General features: G+C 43.8%; 1 protein-coding gene across 4 annotated transcripts in view; it reads right to left on the bottom strand.

Annotated features, from left to right (window-relative positions):
* The window catches only part of Taf4b (TATA-box binding protein associated factor 4b), a 133672-nt gene that overhangs the window by 5047 nt on the left and 107674 nt on the right, over positions 1-20951 (bottom strand). Inside the window, exon 15 of one of the 4 annotated variants that reach the window (NM_001426974.1) lies at positions 15541-17163. The exons of 2 other annotated variants lie outside the window; for them this stretch is intronic. In NM_001426974.1, coding sequence (NP_001413903.1) covers positions 16996-17163 — 168 coding nt within the window. In that variant the 3' untranslated portion in view covers positions 15541-16995. Of the gene's footprint in view, positions 1-15540; positions 17164-20951 lie in introns of those variants that run through there. One more of the 4 variants, XM_006254440.5, reaches the window with a different exon arrangement.

Raw genomic sequence — 20951 nt, 5'->3', positions numbered from 1 at the left:
TAACCACTTCGACGGCTTTGAAGACCAGAGCTCTGAAGTTCAGCTGACTCAGTCAAGTGCTCCCTTTGCCTTTTCCCTCTATGGACACTGAATAAGCAGAGACGCGTGTTTCTTTCTGGCAGGTTGAAAGTGGCCTGCCATTATTCCTATGACCTATCAAAGACCAGATCACTGGGTGATCACGGCATGAATGGTAAGAAATCACAGGCAGAAGGGACACAAGGCACTGTTTCTTGTGGTCAACCTGCCAGGCTGTAAAAGTGTCTACTAGAATCAAGAGGATCAGAGACACGTGCTCTGTGCTAGATAACCAGGGGGTCTGATGGTTCAACCCAGTTCACTCCTGCACTCCTTACCATGGCTTACAAAGGCAGTCACTCCAGACAGCACCAGATATGTCCCAGGTTCACAAACTAACAACTCCCCCAAGAAAGATACACCACGGCACCTTAACCCTGCCTAGGAAATCACACTCAACCTGAATAATGTGTGTTGTTTATTTTGCCATACAAAAGTGTGTGTGTGTGTGTGTGTGTGTGTGTGTGTGTGTGTGTGTGTGTGTGTGTGTGAGTGTAACGGCAACTTGAGGAAGTTGGCTTTCTTCTACCATGGTCAAACTCAGGGATCAAACTCAAGTGGGCAGAGCTGTCATCAGGCAACTTTACTCACTAAGTCTGGGCCCAAGTTCAGTAAACCCTTATTCTGTGTGAAGAAGATAAAAGAAAGAAGGAGGCAGACAGTCACAGGGATGGCAGTCAAGGCCAACATCCCCCAGTGCTTGGTTCTTGCTTCACCCTTGGCACACTGTGTTCTAACCAGCTCCCCACCTTACCACGGCGGGGGAGCTCCTTTGGCAGGTCTGCCCTTCTCCATCCTGGACTCTGCTGTATGAGGTGTTCTGTCTGGTATGGAAGTCATCAGAGTGTGCCGCACGGAGGATGTAAGATCAATGAACACGAGAAGCCATGGAGTGAGGCCGGTAGCACCCCATTTTGAGATTGACTGGAAGAATGGTGTGAAATGATCCAATTTACAAACAGGAAACCTATGGAGCACAAGTGGGAGTGGGCTGCTAAAGTTTAACCCTGTAGCTGGGGAAGGGGGTCAGCGTGTTCCAGGGTGAACAAATACTCAGATTCAGGCAGCTTCCAGGCCTAGTCCTGAGGGCACAGGGGCGTGTGAGCAGCCCAGGGGCGTGTGAGCAGCCCAGGGAATGATCCAGACCATGCCAGCCCACTTTCTGTTTTGTCATGGCCACGTATAATGCCTTGGCTTGGATCGTTGCCTCCTGTGGCCCTTGCACTCCAGGCTGGCTTGACAGCATGGGATGAGATTAGTGGATAAAGTCTTTAAGACACAGCGGGGAGTTAGGTGAGGGATCTACCCTCACAGGGAGTTCTGGGACCTCACTCAGCCCCTCCCTGTTCTCTTCACTTCCTGCCTGTCACATTGGGAGTACTTGTTCCTATTATGTGTCCCCAGCACGCTGCACTGCCTTGCTCTGATTCCAAGCAACAGGGCAACTATTCAAGGACTGAAACTTGAAATATGAGCTATTATACATCTTTCCTCTTTTTAAATTATCTTATGTATTTCATTTCAAATAGAAGACACACAGATATCATTTGCTCACCTGTAAAGTGTGAATCACTTATGTTAGTGTCTAAAACTCCTACCACCCCAAAAGCCCCATACAGTTCTGTGGTTAGTAATAAATGACTAGAACACTTTCATGCAGGACCACTACTGAGCATAAGCAAAGCAGTTTCTAAAAATCAGAGTGACTCATGAATCAAATGGAAAATTCAGTGGGGGAAACTCTCAAGAACATAATAATATTTTTTAAATCATAATTCCATGCTATAAATTCCCCAAAAGCCCATTTAAAAATGAAAATCTTTAGTTATTATCATCACTACCAGCGTTACTATTACAATTACTTTCATTTCCATGCTGCCTGATTTGGATGGAAAACTTGTGTGGGAAATTTATGAGAGGGTTGGGGAGATGGATCAACAGGTAAAATTGTTTGCTATACAGGCGTGAGGACCTGTGTTCAGATCCCCAGCGTCCACTGTAAAACCTGAGCCTGGCTGTTGGAGCCTGCAGTCCCTGTGCTGGGCTGTAGGTAGGTGGGGACAGGAGGGGACAGCAGTCCCAGTCCTGGACTATAGGAGGGTGGGGGCAGGAGGGGACAGCAGTCCCAGTCCTGGGCTATAGGGGGGTGAGGACAGGAGGTGACAGCAGTCCCACTGCTGGGCTGTGGGTGGGTGGGGGCAGGAGGGGACAGCAGTCCCAGTGCTGGGCTGTGGGTGGGTGGGGACAGGAGGGGACAGCAGTCCCAGTGCTGGGCTGTGGGTGGGTGGGGACAGGAGGATTCCTGGGACATGCTGAACAATGGTAAGCTGCAGGTTCAGCTAGCCCTGTCGTAGGAATAAGCAGAGAGAATGCTGAAGAATGGATCCTCCTGTGGCCAGAGCCATTCTGATAGGAATTAAAGTAGAAAGGCATGGGTGAGATGGCTGTGTAGGCTTGCCACCAAGCCTGGGGATCTAAGTTAAGCCCTGAGACCCCAAAAGTAGATAAGAACAACCTACCATAAATCGTCTTCTGACCTTCACACACACGCACATACTGCACACAGACACACACACACATGCACACACTGCACACAGACACACACACACATGCACACACTGCACACAGATACACACACACATGCACACACTGCACACAGACACACACATGCACACAGTGCACACAGATGCACACGCACATGCACACACTGCACACAGATACACACATGCACACACTGCACACAGATACACACAAACATGCACATACTGCACACAGATACACACACATGCACACACTGCACACAGATACACACACACAGGCACACACTGCACACAGATACACACACACATGCACACACTGCACACAGATACACACACATATGCACACACTGCACACAGACACACACACATGCACACACTGCACACAGATACACACACACATGCACACACTGCACACAGACACACACACATGCACACACTGCACACAGACACACACGCATGCAAATAAATATGAAAATATAAAAGACACGTGAGGACCTGCTTAGACACAAGGCAAATAACGCTAATGTCTTCTCTGACCAAAACATAAGTAGAGGGCATGGCCTGGTGTGGCACCGTGGCAGAGGCGGCATTTCTCTTTGTGTGAGGGTTCTTCCTTCATCTGAGCGCCCAGTGTGTGCGCTTCAAATGCAGGAAGAACGCAGTCAGCCATTTCATCTTTGCTTTAGGTCTATAACCAGCTCCTAAACATATCTGGCTTAGAAACTGACTTGTGTTGCCAGGTTGCTAATGATATTTTAAAAATCGTACTAGAATTTGTAATAAATTAAATTTATTCTAGCACCGTGTCTTTAGGCCAATGACCCTCACTCTCTAGGTTTGTGTTCCTGGGTCTGAATCCTGACTTTAGTCAACGTTCAACTGTGCTTTAAGATTCTGGATGCGGTCTGACTCACGCAGTTATGTAGTTACTGACAACGCTTTCATACTGAGAAGTCCAGGTTTACTATAAGTTAGTAAGAGCATATTTGTACTGAAATTCTCAGCATGTATAACACATATGTAAATTGTCTGGACATATTGCTAAAATTCAGATTCTGATAGAGTCACCAAGTGTTTATATTAATAACAGTATTGAGGGTGACATTCAGAGTGCTGACCCATGGATCACACACTAAGTGACCTGCCTGACGGACAAAGGTTTCCTTCCACAAAACACTGCTAAGATGTGTCCATGCCTGTGTTCAGTCTTTCCTTATGCCTGGGACACTGCCACCTGGCCAGGTTGTCTGCAACGAGGACTGTCTCTTGACTCCAGAGCAGTCATTTTTAGCCTGGCCAGATATCAAAGAGATCATTTAGTAGAAAAGCACTCTCGAAGGCATGGGTGTTCAACAGGAAGAACATTTCACAGGCTGAGGATTGAAGATGACATACATGCAGGGAGGGGTGGGGGACACGCAGTAGAGAATGAAGGCATCAAGCAAGGACGTTGGTCATAGACACAGAGACCAAGCACCTGGGCACCAGAGTTGGAAGAAAGAGATTCAGATACTGCAGGGAGGGACAAATGGTGAGCAAGCCGGGCTGACGAGGGGGCTCAGCAGGTAAAGGTGCTCGCTGCCAAGTCTGAGGACCTGAATTTCATGCCTTGGGACCTACGCTACTGAAGGAGAGACCCAACTTCCATTGGTATGTTATTCTGACCTCACACGTATGACAAGATTCACACCACACTAAACAAACATACAAGCAATATAAAGCCATCACAGGTGGCTACAGTTTGTGCTCTGTGCAGAAAGGGTTTTGTGCTCTTCGAAGCCTGACTTAGACTTATAGAAACCATTTCAAGAGTGGTATGTTCTGTAGCCTTCCACTAAATGCCATGAATGTGGACATCTTGTGTGTCCACTGTACTTTGAAACCCCTCTTTTACTTTAGCCATGATTTTACTACAGAAAATAGGGCACAAAACAAAAACAAAAACAACAACAACAACAAAACCCCCTAAATTTAAAAGATGTTTTAAATGTAGACACATTTATGGTCACATTTACCTCTAGACAGTAAGATCCCATTCCAGACCATCCTGTCACACTTAGGGTGGCCAATGACACTAAAAGGCAATTGAAGAAGAATGGAAGGGACAGTCCTGGCCGCTTAACACCAAAATTAACTCCTAGAGTTCTAGAGGCTAGAAATACAAGGTCAAGGCCCCAGCTGGGTTGGAGCGAACCAACCTGAGTGTTGTTGGCTTAAGATGGCCGTCACCTCACTTGTCTCCACGTAATCTTCCCTCTGTCTATCCTCATCCCAATCTCATCTTAACAAAACATCAGTTGCCAAGCAGTGGTAGCTCACACATTAATCCTAGCACTCAGGAGGCAGGTGGATCTCTGAGTTTGAGGCCAGACTGGTCTACAGAGCAAGTTCCAGGCTAGCCAAGGCTACACAGAGAAACCCTGTCTCAAAAAAGCAAAACAAAGCAAACAAACCAGCAAACAAACAAAATCCCAAAACCAAAAACCAAACCAAACCAACCAAAAAAAAAAGGGAGGGGGGATTGGAAGGGAGGAAAAAGAAGGCAGCAGATATACTGGAATCTGTCCTCATGGCTTCATTTTAACTCTACTTTAAACCTTCTTTCTCCAAATACAGATTCTGAGTTAGTCAGAGCTTAGGCTTTCAACATAGGAACAGCTGTGTGCGTCACAATTCAGCCCCTAACCTTGTCATGTTCTTCCTTGAGATGGCTGCTTGGCTGATACCACGGCTAGGTATCACTATAGCAAATGCCATGACAACACCATGAACCCTGCAACAGTATGGTCAATTAGATACAGTTACAGTTGGCCATGAAGGGATAGCAGGGCTAATTAGTAGATTAGTGTTGGAGGGCAGTGACATGCCTTGTGGTTTTATTGCTGGCCCTGTCTTGTTCAACACGTTTGTAGACAAGGAATGAATGCAGAAGGCATGCTTATGAAGCCATTGGAAGACGTAAAGCTGAAGCTGGGAATGGTGGTACAGGCTTGCAATCCTAGCACTCAGAATGCAGAGAGGGAGGATTAGGAGTTCAAGGCCAACACAGCAAGCCAAGCCAGTCTGAGTTAACGAGACTTTATCTCAGAACAAAGACAACTTCTGGCCGAGAGGCATAAGGAACTACATAGATGCCTGGATAATTTTAACTCAAATGTCCTCATCAATGTCCTGGAAACATCTGCTAGAGTAAAGACTAAGTTGCAATTCCTGAAAGTAGCAAAGGGCTGGGACTATAAGGAGGCTGTGGTGTCGGGTGCATGGCCTTTGCTGTGACCATTTATGGAGGAATTACGACGGCAATTGGATATGGGGCTTGTGCTCTTCACAGAGGCCTCTGATGCAGCCTGTAAATCAGATGAGGGGGAGACAGAGGTGTTGGTCTGCCGTTTCTTACAGCTGGGGAACTGAATGAGAAAGAAAGGTCAAATCAGATCTGTTAAGAAGCCCCTCCTGAGACCCATCATCTTAGAACCAAGAATCAGACAGTGAGGAGAGAACACGGTAAAGTTGATAGAAAAGATTCCTCAGCTGCACTGGAGAAGGAAAATCCATGACAGACGTGTAGAGAGGAGCCTTTGCAAGGACCCGATACAAGGAACTGTGTTAGTCAGGAAACACTTGGCACCCGAGCTGCTTGAATTGAGAAAGGTTTTTAAACAAGCAACGAAAGATCCTGCAACAGCCTAGTTGACACCATTGGGCCTTGATAACATTTATTTTTTAGCATCCTCTTAGCCATCCAAAGCCGAGTTGAATGGATGACAGCTAGCATTCAGAGAGGCCACCCAGACCTTAAAGGTTCTGCTAAGTCTCTGTGTCTTATACACTTGGGAAAGTGCATGCAAGAACAACAAGGGTGGCCATTAAAAGAGTTTAAATGTAGGCACTCCAAGGACTAGGAAAAGGTTGGGTGGAAACCCCAGTACCAGGGGTGGGCTATCTCCTGCTGAAAATTTATAAATCATAAAAGCTACTGATATTGCTACTGGATTCATGCCGGAACTAGATGGCCATCCCCTATTGCTAAAGGCATTTCCAGCTTTAGCTGCAGGACATTTTAAAAATCAACCTGAGACTGAACTAGAAGCTTCCTTCCTACTCGGCTTCCATCGTGCTGCAAGATAGCATGCAGGTTGCTCAGGGAGAATACTCAGTAATAGTTCTGCTTGGCTATGCGCCCTGCGTGGCTGTAGTAGCAACATGCGAGGCAGGATGTACCCACTGGTGAAATAGTGGCACAACTGCTTTGGGTGGCAAAAATTCATATTAGACTCAAGGTTTGCTTCCTAGGAGAAAACTCACATCTACTAGTGTGTATTCAGGCTATAAGCCTGTGGCTGGGAGGGTCATAGGCCCCAGAAGGGAGCCAGTGATAATATTTTTAAAGTGCATGTGCTATGCCTGACAAACTGTTTTCTATACACACGTTTATGCTCATAGCTGTGTTTGTCAGTTTTAATCGGACATGGAAGTGGAAGGTACATTATAAGGAGGACTCCTTTTTCTTAAATTATTTTTTTATTGGATATATTTCTTTTTTTTTTTTCTTTTCTTTTTTTCGGAGCTGGGAACCGAACCCAGGGCCTTGCGCTTGCTAGGCAAGCACTCAGTGGTAACTGAGCTAAATCCCCAACCCGGATATATTTCTTTATTTACATTTCAAATGCTATTCCCTTTTCCAGTTTCCTGTCGATAAGCCCTCCATCCCCTCCCTCCATCCACCTTCCTTTACCGCCCCCCCCCCGACATTCCCCTGCACTGGGGGTCCAACCTTGGCAGGACCAAGGGCTTCTCCTTCCACTGGTGCCCAACAAGTCCATCCTCTGCTACATATGCAGTTGGAGCCCAGGGTCAGTCCATGTATTATAGTCTTTAGGTAGTGGTTTAGTCCCTGGAAGCTCTGGTTGGTTGGCATTGTTGTTCATGGGGTTGCAAACCCCTTCAGCTCTTTCAGTCCTTTCTCTAATTCCTCCAGTGGGAGTCCTGTTTTCAGTTCAGTGGTTTGCCGCTAGCAATCGCCTCTGTATTTGACATGCCCTGGTTGTATCCCTCAGGAAAGATCTATATCCAGTTCCTGTCAATGTGCACTTCTTAGCTTCATCAATCTTATCTAGTTTTGGTGGCTGTATATATATGGGCCACATGTGGGGCAGGCTCTGAATGGCCGTTCCTTCAGTCTGTGCTCTAAACTTTGCCTCCATATCTCCTATGGATATTTTTGTTCCCCCTTTTAAGAAGAAGCAAAGCATTTGCATTTTGGTCATGCATCTTCTTGAGCTTCATGTGGTCTGTGGAATGCATCTTGGGTAATTTGAGCTTTTGGGCTAATATCCACTTATCACTGAGTGCATACCATGTGTGTTTTTCTGTGATTGGGTTACCACACTCAGGATGATATTTTCTAGTTAAATCCATTTGCCTATGAATTTCATGAAGTCATTGTTTTTAATAGCTGAGTAGTATTCCATTGTGTAGATGTACCACATTTTCTAAATCCATTCCTCTGTTGAAGGGCATCTGGGTTCTTTCCAGCATCTGGCTACTATAAATAAGGTTGCTATGAACATAGTGGAACATGTGTCTTTATTGTATGTTGGAGTATCTTTTAGTCAAACTCCTAAGAAGAAATGATCAGTGTAGTGACATCCTAGTCTGGTACTCAGCCAGAGACCGAGAAAAATAATCAGACATTTTTATCACCTTCTCAAAGACTCAGGGAACATTATGAAGATGGGGCAGAAAAAAAGCTACAAGAGGTAGTGTTATACAGCAATTTCCTCTGCGTTGAAACATTTCATCCTAGATTGACACTTGTTAAGACTTAAGAAATAAATAAAGCTTACAAATCCCAGTGAACAATGCACAAGTCTCAGGAAGTTCCTGAAATTTATAAAATTCACAAGACCCCCTTACTAAGATTATGCGAAGGACCTGATGAAGAACTTTCTTGAGACTAGAAGGGCCATGCAAAATAAAAAAGTTTTCTGAAGATGTTCACTTGAAGATACACACACACACACACACACACACACACACACACACACACACACACACACACTACTTTTTTAACCACAAAAAAAGATCAACTTATGGAGAATTTTGAGTCTGACTTTAAATGGAACAGAAAGGTAGAGCAAGAAATGGGCAGTATCTTTGCAGATCAAAACATTTTAAGTTTCTAGTCTAAGGGGACACAAAACACAGTCATATCTTAACAAACTTTAGATTTTCACTATTTCTGAAGTCATAGATTGAGAGTATAAAACCTATTAAAGATATAAAATCATATATAGTGTACTTCTATAGTTGGCTGAAGTGTGTCCTTCCAAAATTCATGTCCGCTGGAAACTCAGAATGTATCGCTGGACTAAAGAGAATACTTGCAGATGTTATTTCTAAGAGTCAAGATGAGGCCATTTTAGAGTAAGCACAGGCCTATAGCCTGAATACAGTACCAGATATGAGTTATCTCCTAAGAAGCAAACCTTGAATCTAAAGTCCTTTCAGGAAGAGAAGACATAAAGACTCAGAGAATCCACGTCAGGACAGGAAAAGTTCTGTCACAAGCCAGGGCCTACTAGTAGACAAGAGACAATTAAGGAGTCCTCTAGAACCTGAGGAGTGAGTGTGGTCCTGCTTGGGCTGGAGCCTTGCATTTAGACTTCTGACTTCCAGACCTGTGAGAGAATAAGCGTCTTTTCCTTTCTGACTTGGCTTCTTTTCCTACTGCTGTGATTATATACTCTGACAAAAGCAACTTAAGGGAGAAAGAGCTTATTATGGCCCATAGTTCAAGGGAGTCGTCCATCACAGTACTGAAGCCAAGAAGGCAGTGGCTCGAAGCAGCTGGTCACATTCCTTCCACAGTCAGAAGCAGAGAGTAATGGATGTAAAGTGTATTGCTTGGCAGCTCTCTCCACTTAAAGTGAAACTTTAACTAAAAGTGAAGATTTCTCTGGAGAGTGCAGGCATGGTGCTAGGGCAATAGGTGAGAGCTTACATTGGATCCGCAAGCACAAGGAAGAGAGAGCAAGAGAACTTTCCATGGCTTGAGCTATTGAAACCTCAAAGCCCCCAGTGACATACCTCCCTCCAACAAAACCACAGCTCTCAATCCTTCCCAAACAGTCCTACCAACTGAGGACCAAGTATTCAAACATAGCAGTCTATGGATGCCAATTTCATTCAAACCACCACAGGGAGACCCGCTCGGCCTTAGGACTGGAGTCTCAACACAAAAAGCTTCAAAGAGCCAACCAGCAAGTCCTTCCCTTTCCTTGAAAAGCCTTCATTAATATCACAACCAGAAAGGGCTCTGAGTCCCATGGCACCAATCTCAAGGCTTACATTTTTATACAAGCTTTCGATTTGCTAAATAATTTGTATAGATAGAATTGTGATCACTTTTCTCCAACATTACTTCAACATGTAAAGGACTACTGTTAGTAGTGAGACAGAAAGGGCATATCCATCTTGTCCCTCAGGTAGGCAGATCTGTGAGCTACTTGAGGGAATGAGAAACATGGCCTCCACACACATTGAGTGATAGAACCGCATGACTTTCTCTCTCTCCAGTGGGCGCTGTTCTTCACACTCCCCCTGATGTCTCCTGTGGTATGGACAAAGGCCAGAGTGCTGTGTTAATAAATTGAAAATGCCTATGCTACTGACCAGAGAGAAATGCACCCCAAATACTGACAGTCATGTATTTTCAGGTTTCTTTTGTTTTTATTTGCCAAATTCCTCAGTCAGACTATATTGTTCAAGGAAAAAAAAACTTTGAGCTAAAAAGTTTACAGTTCCTTTTTTTGTAATTTCTTTGAATCACAAATTGTAAAGAATTTATGTAGACCAAGGTTCTCTTTTAATTTTGGAAGCTTGGACATTATGAATATATGACTAAACTCTTCCTTGTTTCCAATGTTATCTCCCCTCCATGATTTTAAAGTCAGCCAAAGTAAATGCTTGCTCTACCTTATAATTAATATCAAGCAGTATGTTTCCGAACACTCTATTTTACCTAAAATCGTAGGATATTTAACTTAAAACTGTCATGAGGGTCAGTGATATAGCTCAGCCAAGCAAACTTTGGCAAGCTTTGAACCCACGTAAAGATGGACAGAAAGGATGCACTCCAGAATGTTGTCCTCTGACCTCCACGTGATTATTGTGGTACACATTTAAAAGAACTGAGACAAATTTTAATTTTCTCACTGGACATGAATGCTGCACTTCAGTAACATACTTTTCCTCTAAGGAGTCTCTGAAAACCCAGTCTCATGAGTGTTTTTGAAAGAGTATACCTGGCCATATGCTAGTATTTATGCAGGCATTCCATATTTCTGAAGAGAGCACCCTTCCAGACACATACTGCATCCTGCTTCTTTGTCCTGCATGGTACCTCACCAACAGATTATTAGAGGCTTGATAAGTGAGTAGTTGGGTATGCAGGCCATCCCACCCATGATCACACCTAGGAATGTTAAATCTGTATCATCCCTGATCTGACCCACTTACTGTTGTTGTTGTTGTTGTTGGTTTTGTTTTTTTTTTTTTTTTAAGAATATAAATCTCAGAGAAGAGGTTGGAGTGATCTTGAATCCAGGTTGGCTCACAGTGGGGGGAGGATACTAGTGATGCTTCAGAGTCACAGACAACATAGTGGGTCCATCCAGTGACTGACCTTTCTTCCGTCTCACTGCCACCCTCCTCCACCAGTAATAGGCGTAAGATACCCCTCTTCTGTTGTCCTTACGGTGCTTATTGGTGGAGGAATAGTGGAACCTACAGACAGATTTTGGTAGATTCTAGTGAAACAGTGTAATTTATAAAATGGCAAATTCATGAAATTTACAAAATAGTAAATTTCAAGTAAAAATTGTTTTCCCATGAAGACTATAACAAGATTCTACTAGCAGACCTGAACTGGAAAAGTAGATAGGTGGAATTTAGAATAATGGAATTGTGAACACAGGTTAAGTCAGTATGCAGTCATGTGCAAGTAAGAGGGTAAGAACATAAGGACTGCACAGAGTGGTATGTCTGAAACTAATAAACATGGATGGCTCTTGAGAAGGGATGGAGGTCCTGGGGAACCTGTAAGAAAAGCATTTTGGTGTGTCCTTCTTTACAGTTTTAATGTGTCCTATATGTTACTATAATGTTTTCAATTAAACACTTGGAAGGAATGGCAATAGCGGTTCCCAACGGTACAGGGAACAGTAGACAAAGACTTGAATTGAATGGAGATATCTTAGGATTTCTATTACTGTAATGAAACACCACAAAAACAAGTTGGGGAGGAAAGGTTCACTGGCTTACACTTTCACATTGTAGTTCATCGTTGGAGGAAGTCAGGACGGGGACTCACAAAGGTCAGGATCTTGGAGGCAGGAGCTAATGCAGAGGCCATACTTATAGGCTTGTTAAGCTTGCATTCTTATAGGACTCATGACTACCAGTCCAGGGATGGCACCACCCACAATGGGCTAGGCCCTCCTACATGCACATCAATCACTAAGAAACTGCTCTAACAAGTTTGCTTATAGCCTGATCTTATGGATGCATTGTTTTAAACTGAAGTTCCCTCCTCTCAGATGACTCTAGCTCGTGCCGAGCTGACATAAAACGATCCAGGTAAGGATTGTGATAGTTGATCTGAGTTGTTAACCTGGCTGGATTTATACTCCCTACAGAAACAGAACGGATATGTTCATAAAAATGTTCTCAGAACATTTTTCAGAGAAGGGAAGATCCATCCTTGATGTGGGCTGCGTCATCACACCTGCTGGGGGGGGGGGGTTCCTAGACTAAATAAAGAGGGGGTTGAACACCAACCAGCATTCATGTCTGCTTTGACTGAAAACAGACATCATGTGACCATCTATCTCACCTTCCTGCTGCCATGCCTCCTTGCCAACCTTGATGAATTGCCAGATCTCTTACACCATGGGCCAGAATAAACATTGCTCCCAAAGTGACTTCTTGGTGGGTATTTTGACACAGTGACAAGTAGCTCCTACAGGGTTGGAGCTGTGGCAAGACTGAGTTCAATCATCAGCACCCATCCTCTACACACACACACACACACACACACACACACACACACACAGAGAGAGAGAGAGAGAGAGAGAGAGAGAGAGAGAGAGAGAGAGAGCTCTATTAGACCTTCTTGTGGCTTCCTGACTTCCTGCACCAGTCTCCAATGCCAAGGAATTTAGCCAAGTACATAGTTGGGTAGGACAAAGCTGTGTCACTTAAAATCTCCAAATAACAATAAGCATTACTCCTGTATTACGTCCGTTTTATTGATAGGCTGATCTGAACGACTTACACAGTCACATAGTCTTTACTAAATTCTCACAGCTACCCTATAGGCCAGGTACCTTTTTTTTTTTTTTTTTTAAGATGAGGAAACAAAAGTAAAATATTTTGCCCAAGGTAAGTGGCACAGGCTTTTTATTGCTGTGATAAAACACCATGAGCAAAAGCAACTTGAGGAGGAAAGGGTTACAGTTCCACATTACAGTCCATCACTGAGGAAAATAAAGGCAGGAACAGGACAGGAACCTAGAAGCAGGGGCTGAAACAGAGGCCATGATGGAGGAGTGCCGGTCACTGACTCACTCAGCATGCTTTCTTATAGTACTCAGGGCTATCAGCCCAGTGGTGGCACCACCCCCAGAGAGCCAAACTGTTCCACATCAACCATCAACGAGTAAAGTGAACCACAGGCTTACCCACAGGTGAATCTGGTAGGGGCATTTTCTGAACTGGGCTTCTCTCTTTTAAAAGGACCCTAGCTTCTGTCAAGTTGACATAGAACTAGTCAGCGGAATTGGCTGTGATTAACAAGAGACCAGAGCAGCTAAAGTAAAACCTTTGTTTTGTGGTGACAATTAATAATGGTCAACTGCAGCTGAGAAATTAGTGGTGATTAAGAAGAGACTGGCATCACTGAGGTGAGATCTTCTGGAAAGTGTTTCCTCAGGGTCATCACACAGAACCTGTATTCTTGAGGCATCCAGGGCTGTATCATGTGCTGATAACTGAAATTGTCAGTGTGAGAGTTACCCAGGTAGTACTGTTTTGAAGGTGTGCAGGGTTCACAGACAGCAGCTGAGTCTTTCTACTGGGTGGTAGTGCTGCAGTCCCTGAGGAGAGGCCATTGGTGAAGGTACAGATTTAGTTACAGTAGAAGATCCAGGATAGAAGAGCTCGTGGAGAGATGTTGAGGCTTGGCACCATGTGACGGGGTCCTAGTCCTTGAAGAGAGCCCAGTAGAGGCCAGTGGCAAAGACTCCACCATTCTGCAGATGCTAGTACCACTACATGAACACCAAGGGCGTGCTGTAGAGTGGAACCAGCCTGAAATAATTAAGAGATATTGTGTATGCTGCAGACTAGGCAATAAAGCCCAGGAAGCTAATCCATCAGAGGCACTCCCAGAAACCTGTCTCTGATGTGATTCCTGAGCTCACCAAGTGGACAACCAAGAGAGAGTATTACAAGAAGAATGGTACAAAGTAAAAACTGTCTACTGGGTTATATTTAGACACGTGACACAACATGCTCATCCCCTGCAGAATGTAAATGGAACTTTTGAGGACAAGTATGTACACACACTTAACGGATTCATTCTACAACATACAAAGTGAAAAGTTCAAGTCGGCATGTACCTTGGCCCTGTTGTTTTCCTAAAAATTATACAGTGACATTGCTGTGTTTTCTGCTGGAACCATGACATCACTAGTATGAAGCCGTAAGTACACTGCTCTTGACAAAATTCTAATGAAACAAAACTTACGCCACGTAGAATTTTGAAGAATTTTATAGGTTTTAAAAATGTTTGTTGGGTCAGTGAAATGGCGCAGCAGGTTAAGGACACTTGCTGCCAAGCTGATGATCTGCTCTCCAGCCCCACATAACAGAGCCAAGTCCTTGAAACTGTCCCGACCTCTACATGTACATGCCTATAAATCATTCGCACATACAATAAATACAAAAAAATCTTCCCAATGCTTCATTAAAGTAGAGGAGGAGGGGGAGGAAGAGGAGGGGGAGGAAGAAGAGGAGGAGGGAAGGAGGAAGAAGAAGAGGAAAAGGAGGAGGAGACAACGATGACTGGAGGTAGGGAGATGACCCTGAGTAGGAGTGTCTGGGCTGGATCCATAACACTCACGTAACAAAACAAAACTCCACCACCAACAACCAAAAGGCTTGTTAATGTTGTGTATTAGACAATGCATCTGAAGAGCAAATCTACCCGAGGTCTCCATCTTGCCAACTGTGTATATCTTGTATACACATTTGTCTTCCTCTGTATAAGACAGGTCTTGAAACCTGTACAAGTTTCAAAATGCACATTAAGGAACTTGGGAACTGGCTCAGTGGGTAAAGCGCCTGCTACGATGAGCATAAGGACCCAAGTTTGGATCCCTAGTACCCCCGTAAAATGTTAGCCATGGTGGTATACTCCTGGAATCCTAGAGCTCAGAGGTGAGGAAGGAGAGAGCCACAGGGGTTGCTGGCCAGCCAGTCTAGACTTGGTACCTTGTTTTCAATTATAAGATGGAGAGATAAGAGAGGAAGACACCTATATATATATATATGCACCACACATACGTATATCACAAAAGGTTTTATATTAAAAATTTTGAAAAAGAGTATCTTGGTAAGAAAAACTCAATGGACCAAGAAAAGCTTTCAGAATAACTATGTTTAGCTTTCTTTTTGATTCAAATAGTGGACAAAATTACAACTATTTCAAAGGAAGTGATATAGAAACTTAGATCTAAGTGCGATTCCAGAACCCAAATGTCCACAGAACCCAAATGCAAATAAATAAGACTCTCACTGCCAGGCAGATCTGTGTCCTCCAGGGACGGGCTGCTAATAGAAGCTGATGCAAAGTCAGGGATTGAGAAAAGTTTTGTTTGTTTTTAATCATAAAATAATTATTTTAATGATGTATTTGAAATAATTTTAAACATCTGATCAATAAGATTACACAAATGTGGGAATATGCTGAACTTTACAAAAAATAAAGCTAAGCATTTAAATACACAACTTTGGGTATAGATCTCTTGGTAAAGTTCTTTTTAAAGCATATACATAATTTATGGCATTTCACATAACTTGCTAAAACAAAAATTGTGGCCAATTAAACTCGTACAATAGTATAGAATGTGGCCGTAACAGTCCCTGTGGGAAGAACAGAACGGAGAGTGACACACTGGAAATGTTTCCCCGGGAGAATTTGGCATTCTTTTGTATGTGATTTCAATTTCACCATTATTTTTGTCAGCTATAATATACACACGTAGACTTAAAACGGAGAGAGGAGGTTCTTTGAATACCAGGTTCCTCCTCAGAGGTACATAATGCACTGCTCGCATTTAGAGCCACCCACCCCAGAAGAGCAAGATGCTGACAGCACCTCTTAAGTACACAATTCAAAGGGTCTCCTACTGGTCAAATGCTCTGACCAGCAGTTAGAAATCTGAAAAGTACTGGATGCTTAAAACAGGGTAACTGGGAAACAAAGAATTCCTTCTTGGGAATTAAAACAATACAAAAACAAATCATCCTTTTGAAACATTGTAACTAAGTATTTGCCAGGCTTTCCTCTTTGGTTGACCTATGATTTTTTTTTTTTCCATCACTAAAACAAGGATGAGCTTTGGAATTCCCGGTGCAGTCATCTCTCCTTGGAATATGACACACATCAGTTTCAAGATGCCATTTTCATCCCTTGTCAGTTTGAATGCAAGGCCTCACTCTTTCCAGTATGTTCTAGCTTTTGCACATTTCAGTGAGGTATTTGTTTTAAAACTTGGCTGACAAGACGGCCCTCACTAGGTATTGGAAATACTGCAGTGTGGGAAGCCATGGACTCAGCAACCTCAGACACCAATGGTCTCCACGGCTGTGCAATTGTGGCTCAGCTAACAAGTGGGCTCTGCCTCTATGTGTAGCTTGTCACCCTTCAACCATGGACGGTGACTTCAGCACTAGCTGAGTGAGCTCTGAGTGCAGACCATGAAGTGTAACGCTGGGACACAGGTTCAGTACAGGATGCATTGTGACTCTCCTTTACTGTACATGCAGACGCAGCCTGCATCAGAGGAAGGCACCTCATTGCTACCAAGTGGAAACAACAACAACAAAGGAAGGCAGGTAGAAGGGAGTCCCTAAATGCAGGTCAGTAAGTGATACTTCTGCATTCCCATCAGCTAGAGTCCACAGAGCACACAGTGCAAACAGCGGTCCTGCACACTGGTGACTACTTTGCAGAGCAGAGTTCGGAGCAGGGCGACAGCGAGCACGCTCCACGCCTTCTTTGGCAGCAGGCAGTGTGCGCTGGGTGCAGTGGTCACTTGAGAAGGGCAAGGTACAGGGCTCGAGAGTACTTCATCCCTCTTTCCTGTTCCATACAGAATATCAAGTCCCTGAGGCTGACTCTTGTGATTCTTGGACGAAGCAGTGGTCTGGTGGCTGTTAGGCTGCAAGTCCCGGAAGCAGAAGGGTTGTCTTTGAAGCTCTAAACAGGGAAATAACAAGGAGAAGTGTTTAAAATAAGGACTGTCGTAAAGGGAAAGAAAGCCTGTTGCTGTGGCACATGTGGCACTGTCCCTGAGAAAGCATTATGAAGGCACAGCCACTGAGGCCACGGCCTCACTCACTCACTCCTCTTCTGACCCGGCAGAGCCTGGAAGAGAGACCTCCCTCTTCTCTTCTCTTCAGGTGCTCCTTTCTCCTTTCTCCTGCCCCTCCAGGTCAGACTTCCCACTCAAAAGACTTAACAAAAAACTTCAAAGTCATGGGTGAATTTATTATTCTGATCACGGTGCTGAAGGGTTATATACACGTAAAAGGCCACTGCCACACAGCAGTCTTTTGTGCGTCAATTGTAAGAATAAACATAACAAAAGCCCACTATGGTTCAGATCTCATCAAGTTACAGTGCCAAAAAATCTTTAATGGCTCCCCAGAGGCCAGAGCTCCACTTGAAAATGTGTCTCCTTTCCTTCATACAACATTGCGACCAGGTCTGTGAGGGCTGCCTCCCAGTGCTTAGACCACATAGGAAAATGATCCTGGCCTCGGGAAGTCATGTGTCATAAGCCTCACAGCTCACAGCAAGGTGGAATAGGATTTCATTTTTAATTTGATCTGAAGTCAGTGTCATTAGCCACTGTGCTATGTGGTATTACTGATGGTGCCAGGTAAGCACCATCCTGGTTCCGTCCAATCGCACACTTGCTGTTCTCTTTTACAATGGACTTTAGTTACATGCAAAGGGCAGAGATCTCCAGAAGGCCACTCAAGGGCAATCTGTTCATCTAATGAGATTTATTAAGAAGATCATGCTGTACAACAGTGATTCATAGATGGTTCTACCAGCACAAACTCACCAGACCATAAACTTTCTAAGGAAAATGATTATTATTTATGGCCCCTCTGGAAGACCAGCATGGACTATCCATAGTATTTTGTTTTTGAAACAGAGTCTCACTATTTAGCTCTGGTTGGCCTGGAACTCACTGTGTAGGTCAGACTAGCCTCAAACTCAAAAGATTTATTTTCCTCTTCCTCCCAAGTGTTGAAGTGCTGGCATTTAAAGGCATGTACTACCACACCAGCCTAATATTTCTTAACTGAGTTTACTAATTATAAACAGACCAGCCAATGTGAGATTCAAATTCATCTAAGAATGAACTGAAAGGCGGTATTCCTGCAACAAGACAGTTCCTTAAACATTGACATCTATGCATTATTTTGTCAAATTTTTCTCTTTAAGAGTTTACTTATTATTATTATTATTGTTATTATTTTTAGCTGCATGATGTGGAACTGAGTGAACAGCACGTGCCTGATATGGTGTGTATGTGGAGGTCAGAGAACAGCGGTAGAATTGGCTCTTTTGTATATTTATGTGGGTCTTAGAGCCACATTAAGTACTTAATGCCACTTAGATGACAAGGGCAACAACAACAACAAAGAAGGCAACCAACAGTCTTACCGAGTTTTGCCAGCAACCAGCACTCTACAGGTGCAGAACTGCAGGTGCAGAACTGCAGGTGCAGTAGTGGCACACACACTTTGGCAGTAACCAACAGCTCTGTGATTAGACCCATTCAACAAGATGGATACCATGTCTGGTACTAGAAACAGCTAATTATTCAGTACTAGAGAAATTATAGTTATTAAAAGAGAATCTACAACTAACTAAACAAACTACTAAATCCCTAACAATAATCCCTAAACATTGTGTTTTCATGCCAACAGATAAGGGTAGACTTCAGCCCTCATCAAGGGAATCTCTCTGCAACAGTAAGGGACCACTCCAGAAAACCACAACCAATAAAAATGCAGTTGTGGAGTCCTGTCCTAACAGGTACATCTACAAATGTGAGCAATGATGACACCAATAAACAGGTCAAACTAGATGGGGAAAAGCCTATAAGGCCTCAATCCAACACAAAGAACTATGGATAACTGAGAAAAGAGCACAGCAATTGGCTGTCCAGTGCCAAACAGTGATTCCTAAACACACACACACACACACACACACAGACACAGACACAGACACACACACACACACACACACACACACACACACACACCACACAAAACAATTATTGAAAAAGAGAGGCCATTAATTTTAAAAAGAGCAGGGGAGAATATGTGGAAGGATTTGGAAGGAAGAAACATAATTCAATTATAATCTCAAAAATGAAAAATAAAAGCCAGGCACAGTGGTGTATTCCTTTAATCCCAGCACTCAGTGGGGAGAAGCAGGTGATCTCTGAGTTGGAGGCCAGCCTGGTCTATACAGTGAGTTCCAGGGCAGCCGGGACTATACAGAAAAACCCTGTCTTAAAAAAATACCAATTAATTAACAGATCAACTGATTACAAAGACGTTTAAATTGCTATCGTGTGTGTGCATGGTATATATGAGCGCTGAGGGGCGTACAGCACATCAGGTGTGCAGGTGTCAGGAGTAGGCTCGCTCTTCTACCATGGATTCCAGGGATCAAACCAGGTTTGCTGGACTTGCACAGCAAGGCACATTCACCCACTGCATCATTTTGCCGGCCCCAAATGAAGAATTTCTTGGAATGATAACTGTTTAAAGGGAAACCCTCATGTTGTGTGTGGGGGCATGGGGTGTACTATCATAGCCGGTACATCATAGCAGCAGGGCCTTTATAGAGAAATAGCTGTGTTATATCAAAGACAGAAGAAGAGAGTCGCTGGTCTGCACGTGATTTCATTCAGCTGGCACTGATTACTTTTGCCCAGTGCAGGACCCCTTTCTCAGAGAAAGGGGTCACCCAAACTGAGCATGCCTTCTAATCTTCAGTAACATCCTGAAGACAGATAACCCACAGGCAGGCCAGCGTGATCACGGAGACTCTCCAGGGCACATACGCCTTTTTGCCCTTTACTTCATTTTTTAAAACTATATTTTGTTGTGAAATGTATTTTCAGGATGGCTCAATGGATAGAGGCATATTTGGTACAAGCCTGAGCCTTGTGTTTGGTCCCTGGAACCCATGAAAAGGTGAAAGGAAAGAACTGACTCTTCAACGTCGTCTTCTGACTCCCGTGTGAAAGCAGACCATGCATACCCATGCACGTGCATCACGGACATAGATGCAATAAAGAATTGATTTTGTAAAAATTAAAGTATAAAAAACCATTTTGATAGGATTGGTGAGTTTGATAGGATGAAGCAAGCCTGTGGAGACTTACACAGAGGTCCTTAGGTAACATGGGAATCAAATCTTCCCATTCTGTTTTAATAACACTAAATTTTAATTATTCCCTTCACAATTTTGGTTTGTTTCGACAGGGCAGGGCATGGTGTATACAGACTATAAAACATCAAGGTCAAAACCAGTCAACCTAATTTCAAGATATTCATATCATGACTTTAGTCAAACACATTTTCTTATAGCATTCAGTTTTTGAGAGCTGTAACATCCTAACCACATCAGTCCTTTCACTAGGTTAAACTTGGTCACAGGACCCTATGGGAAGCCCATGAGGAGGAAGGAGGCAGAGTATGATCTGTGCATGTCCAATTGGTGAGCTGTGACTGAGCAGGCATGGCAGTCCAGTCAGCGACCTGGTGTCTTCCTTTCTGTGACCTTTGCCACTCAGGCATCCGAGAGACGACACTTTACTGCTGTCAATTACTATCACTAAGAACGGTTTCTGCAGGATGATCTCAACAACTCAGCTTTGGAAACACCAGATACACACAACAGCAAGTCAGTAAAATGCATTCTTGACAGTGGCAGGCAATCTTGCTTGTAAG

The sequence above is a fragment of the Rattus norvegicus genome, chromosome 18 (assembly GCF_036323735.1).
Source record: "Rattus norvegicus strain BN/NHsdMcwi chromosome 18, GRCr8, whole genome shotgun sequence".
Lineage (NCBI taxonomy): Eukaryota > Metazoa > Chordata > Mammalia > Rodentia > Muridae > Rattus > Rattus norvegicus.
Note: the sequence above shows the minus strand (reverse complement) of the source record. Positions and strands in the feature narration are given on the sequence as shown.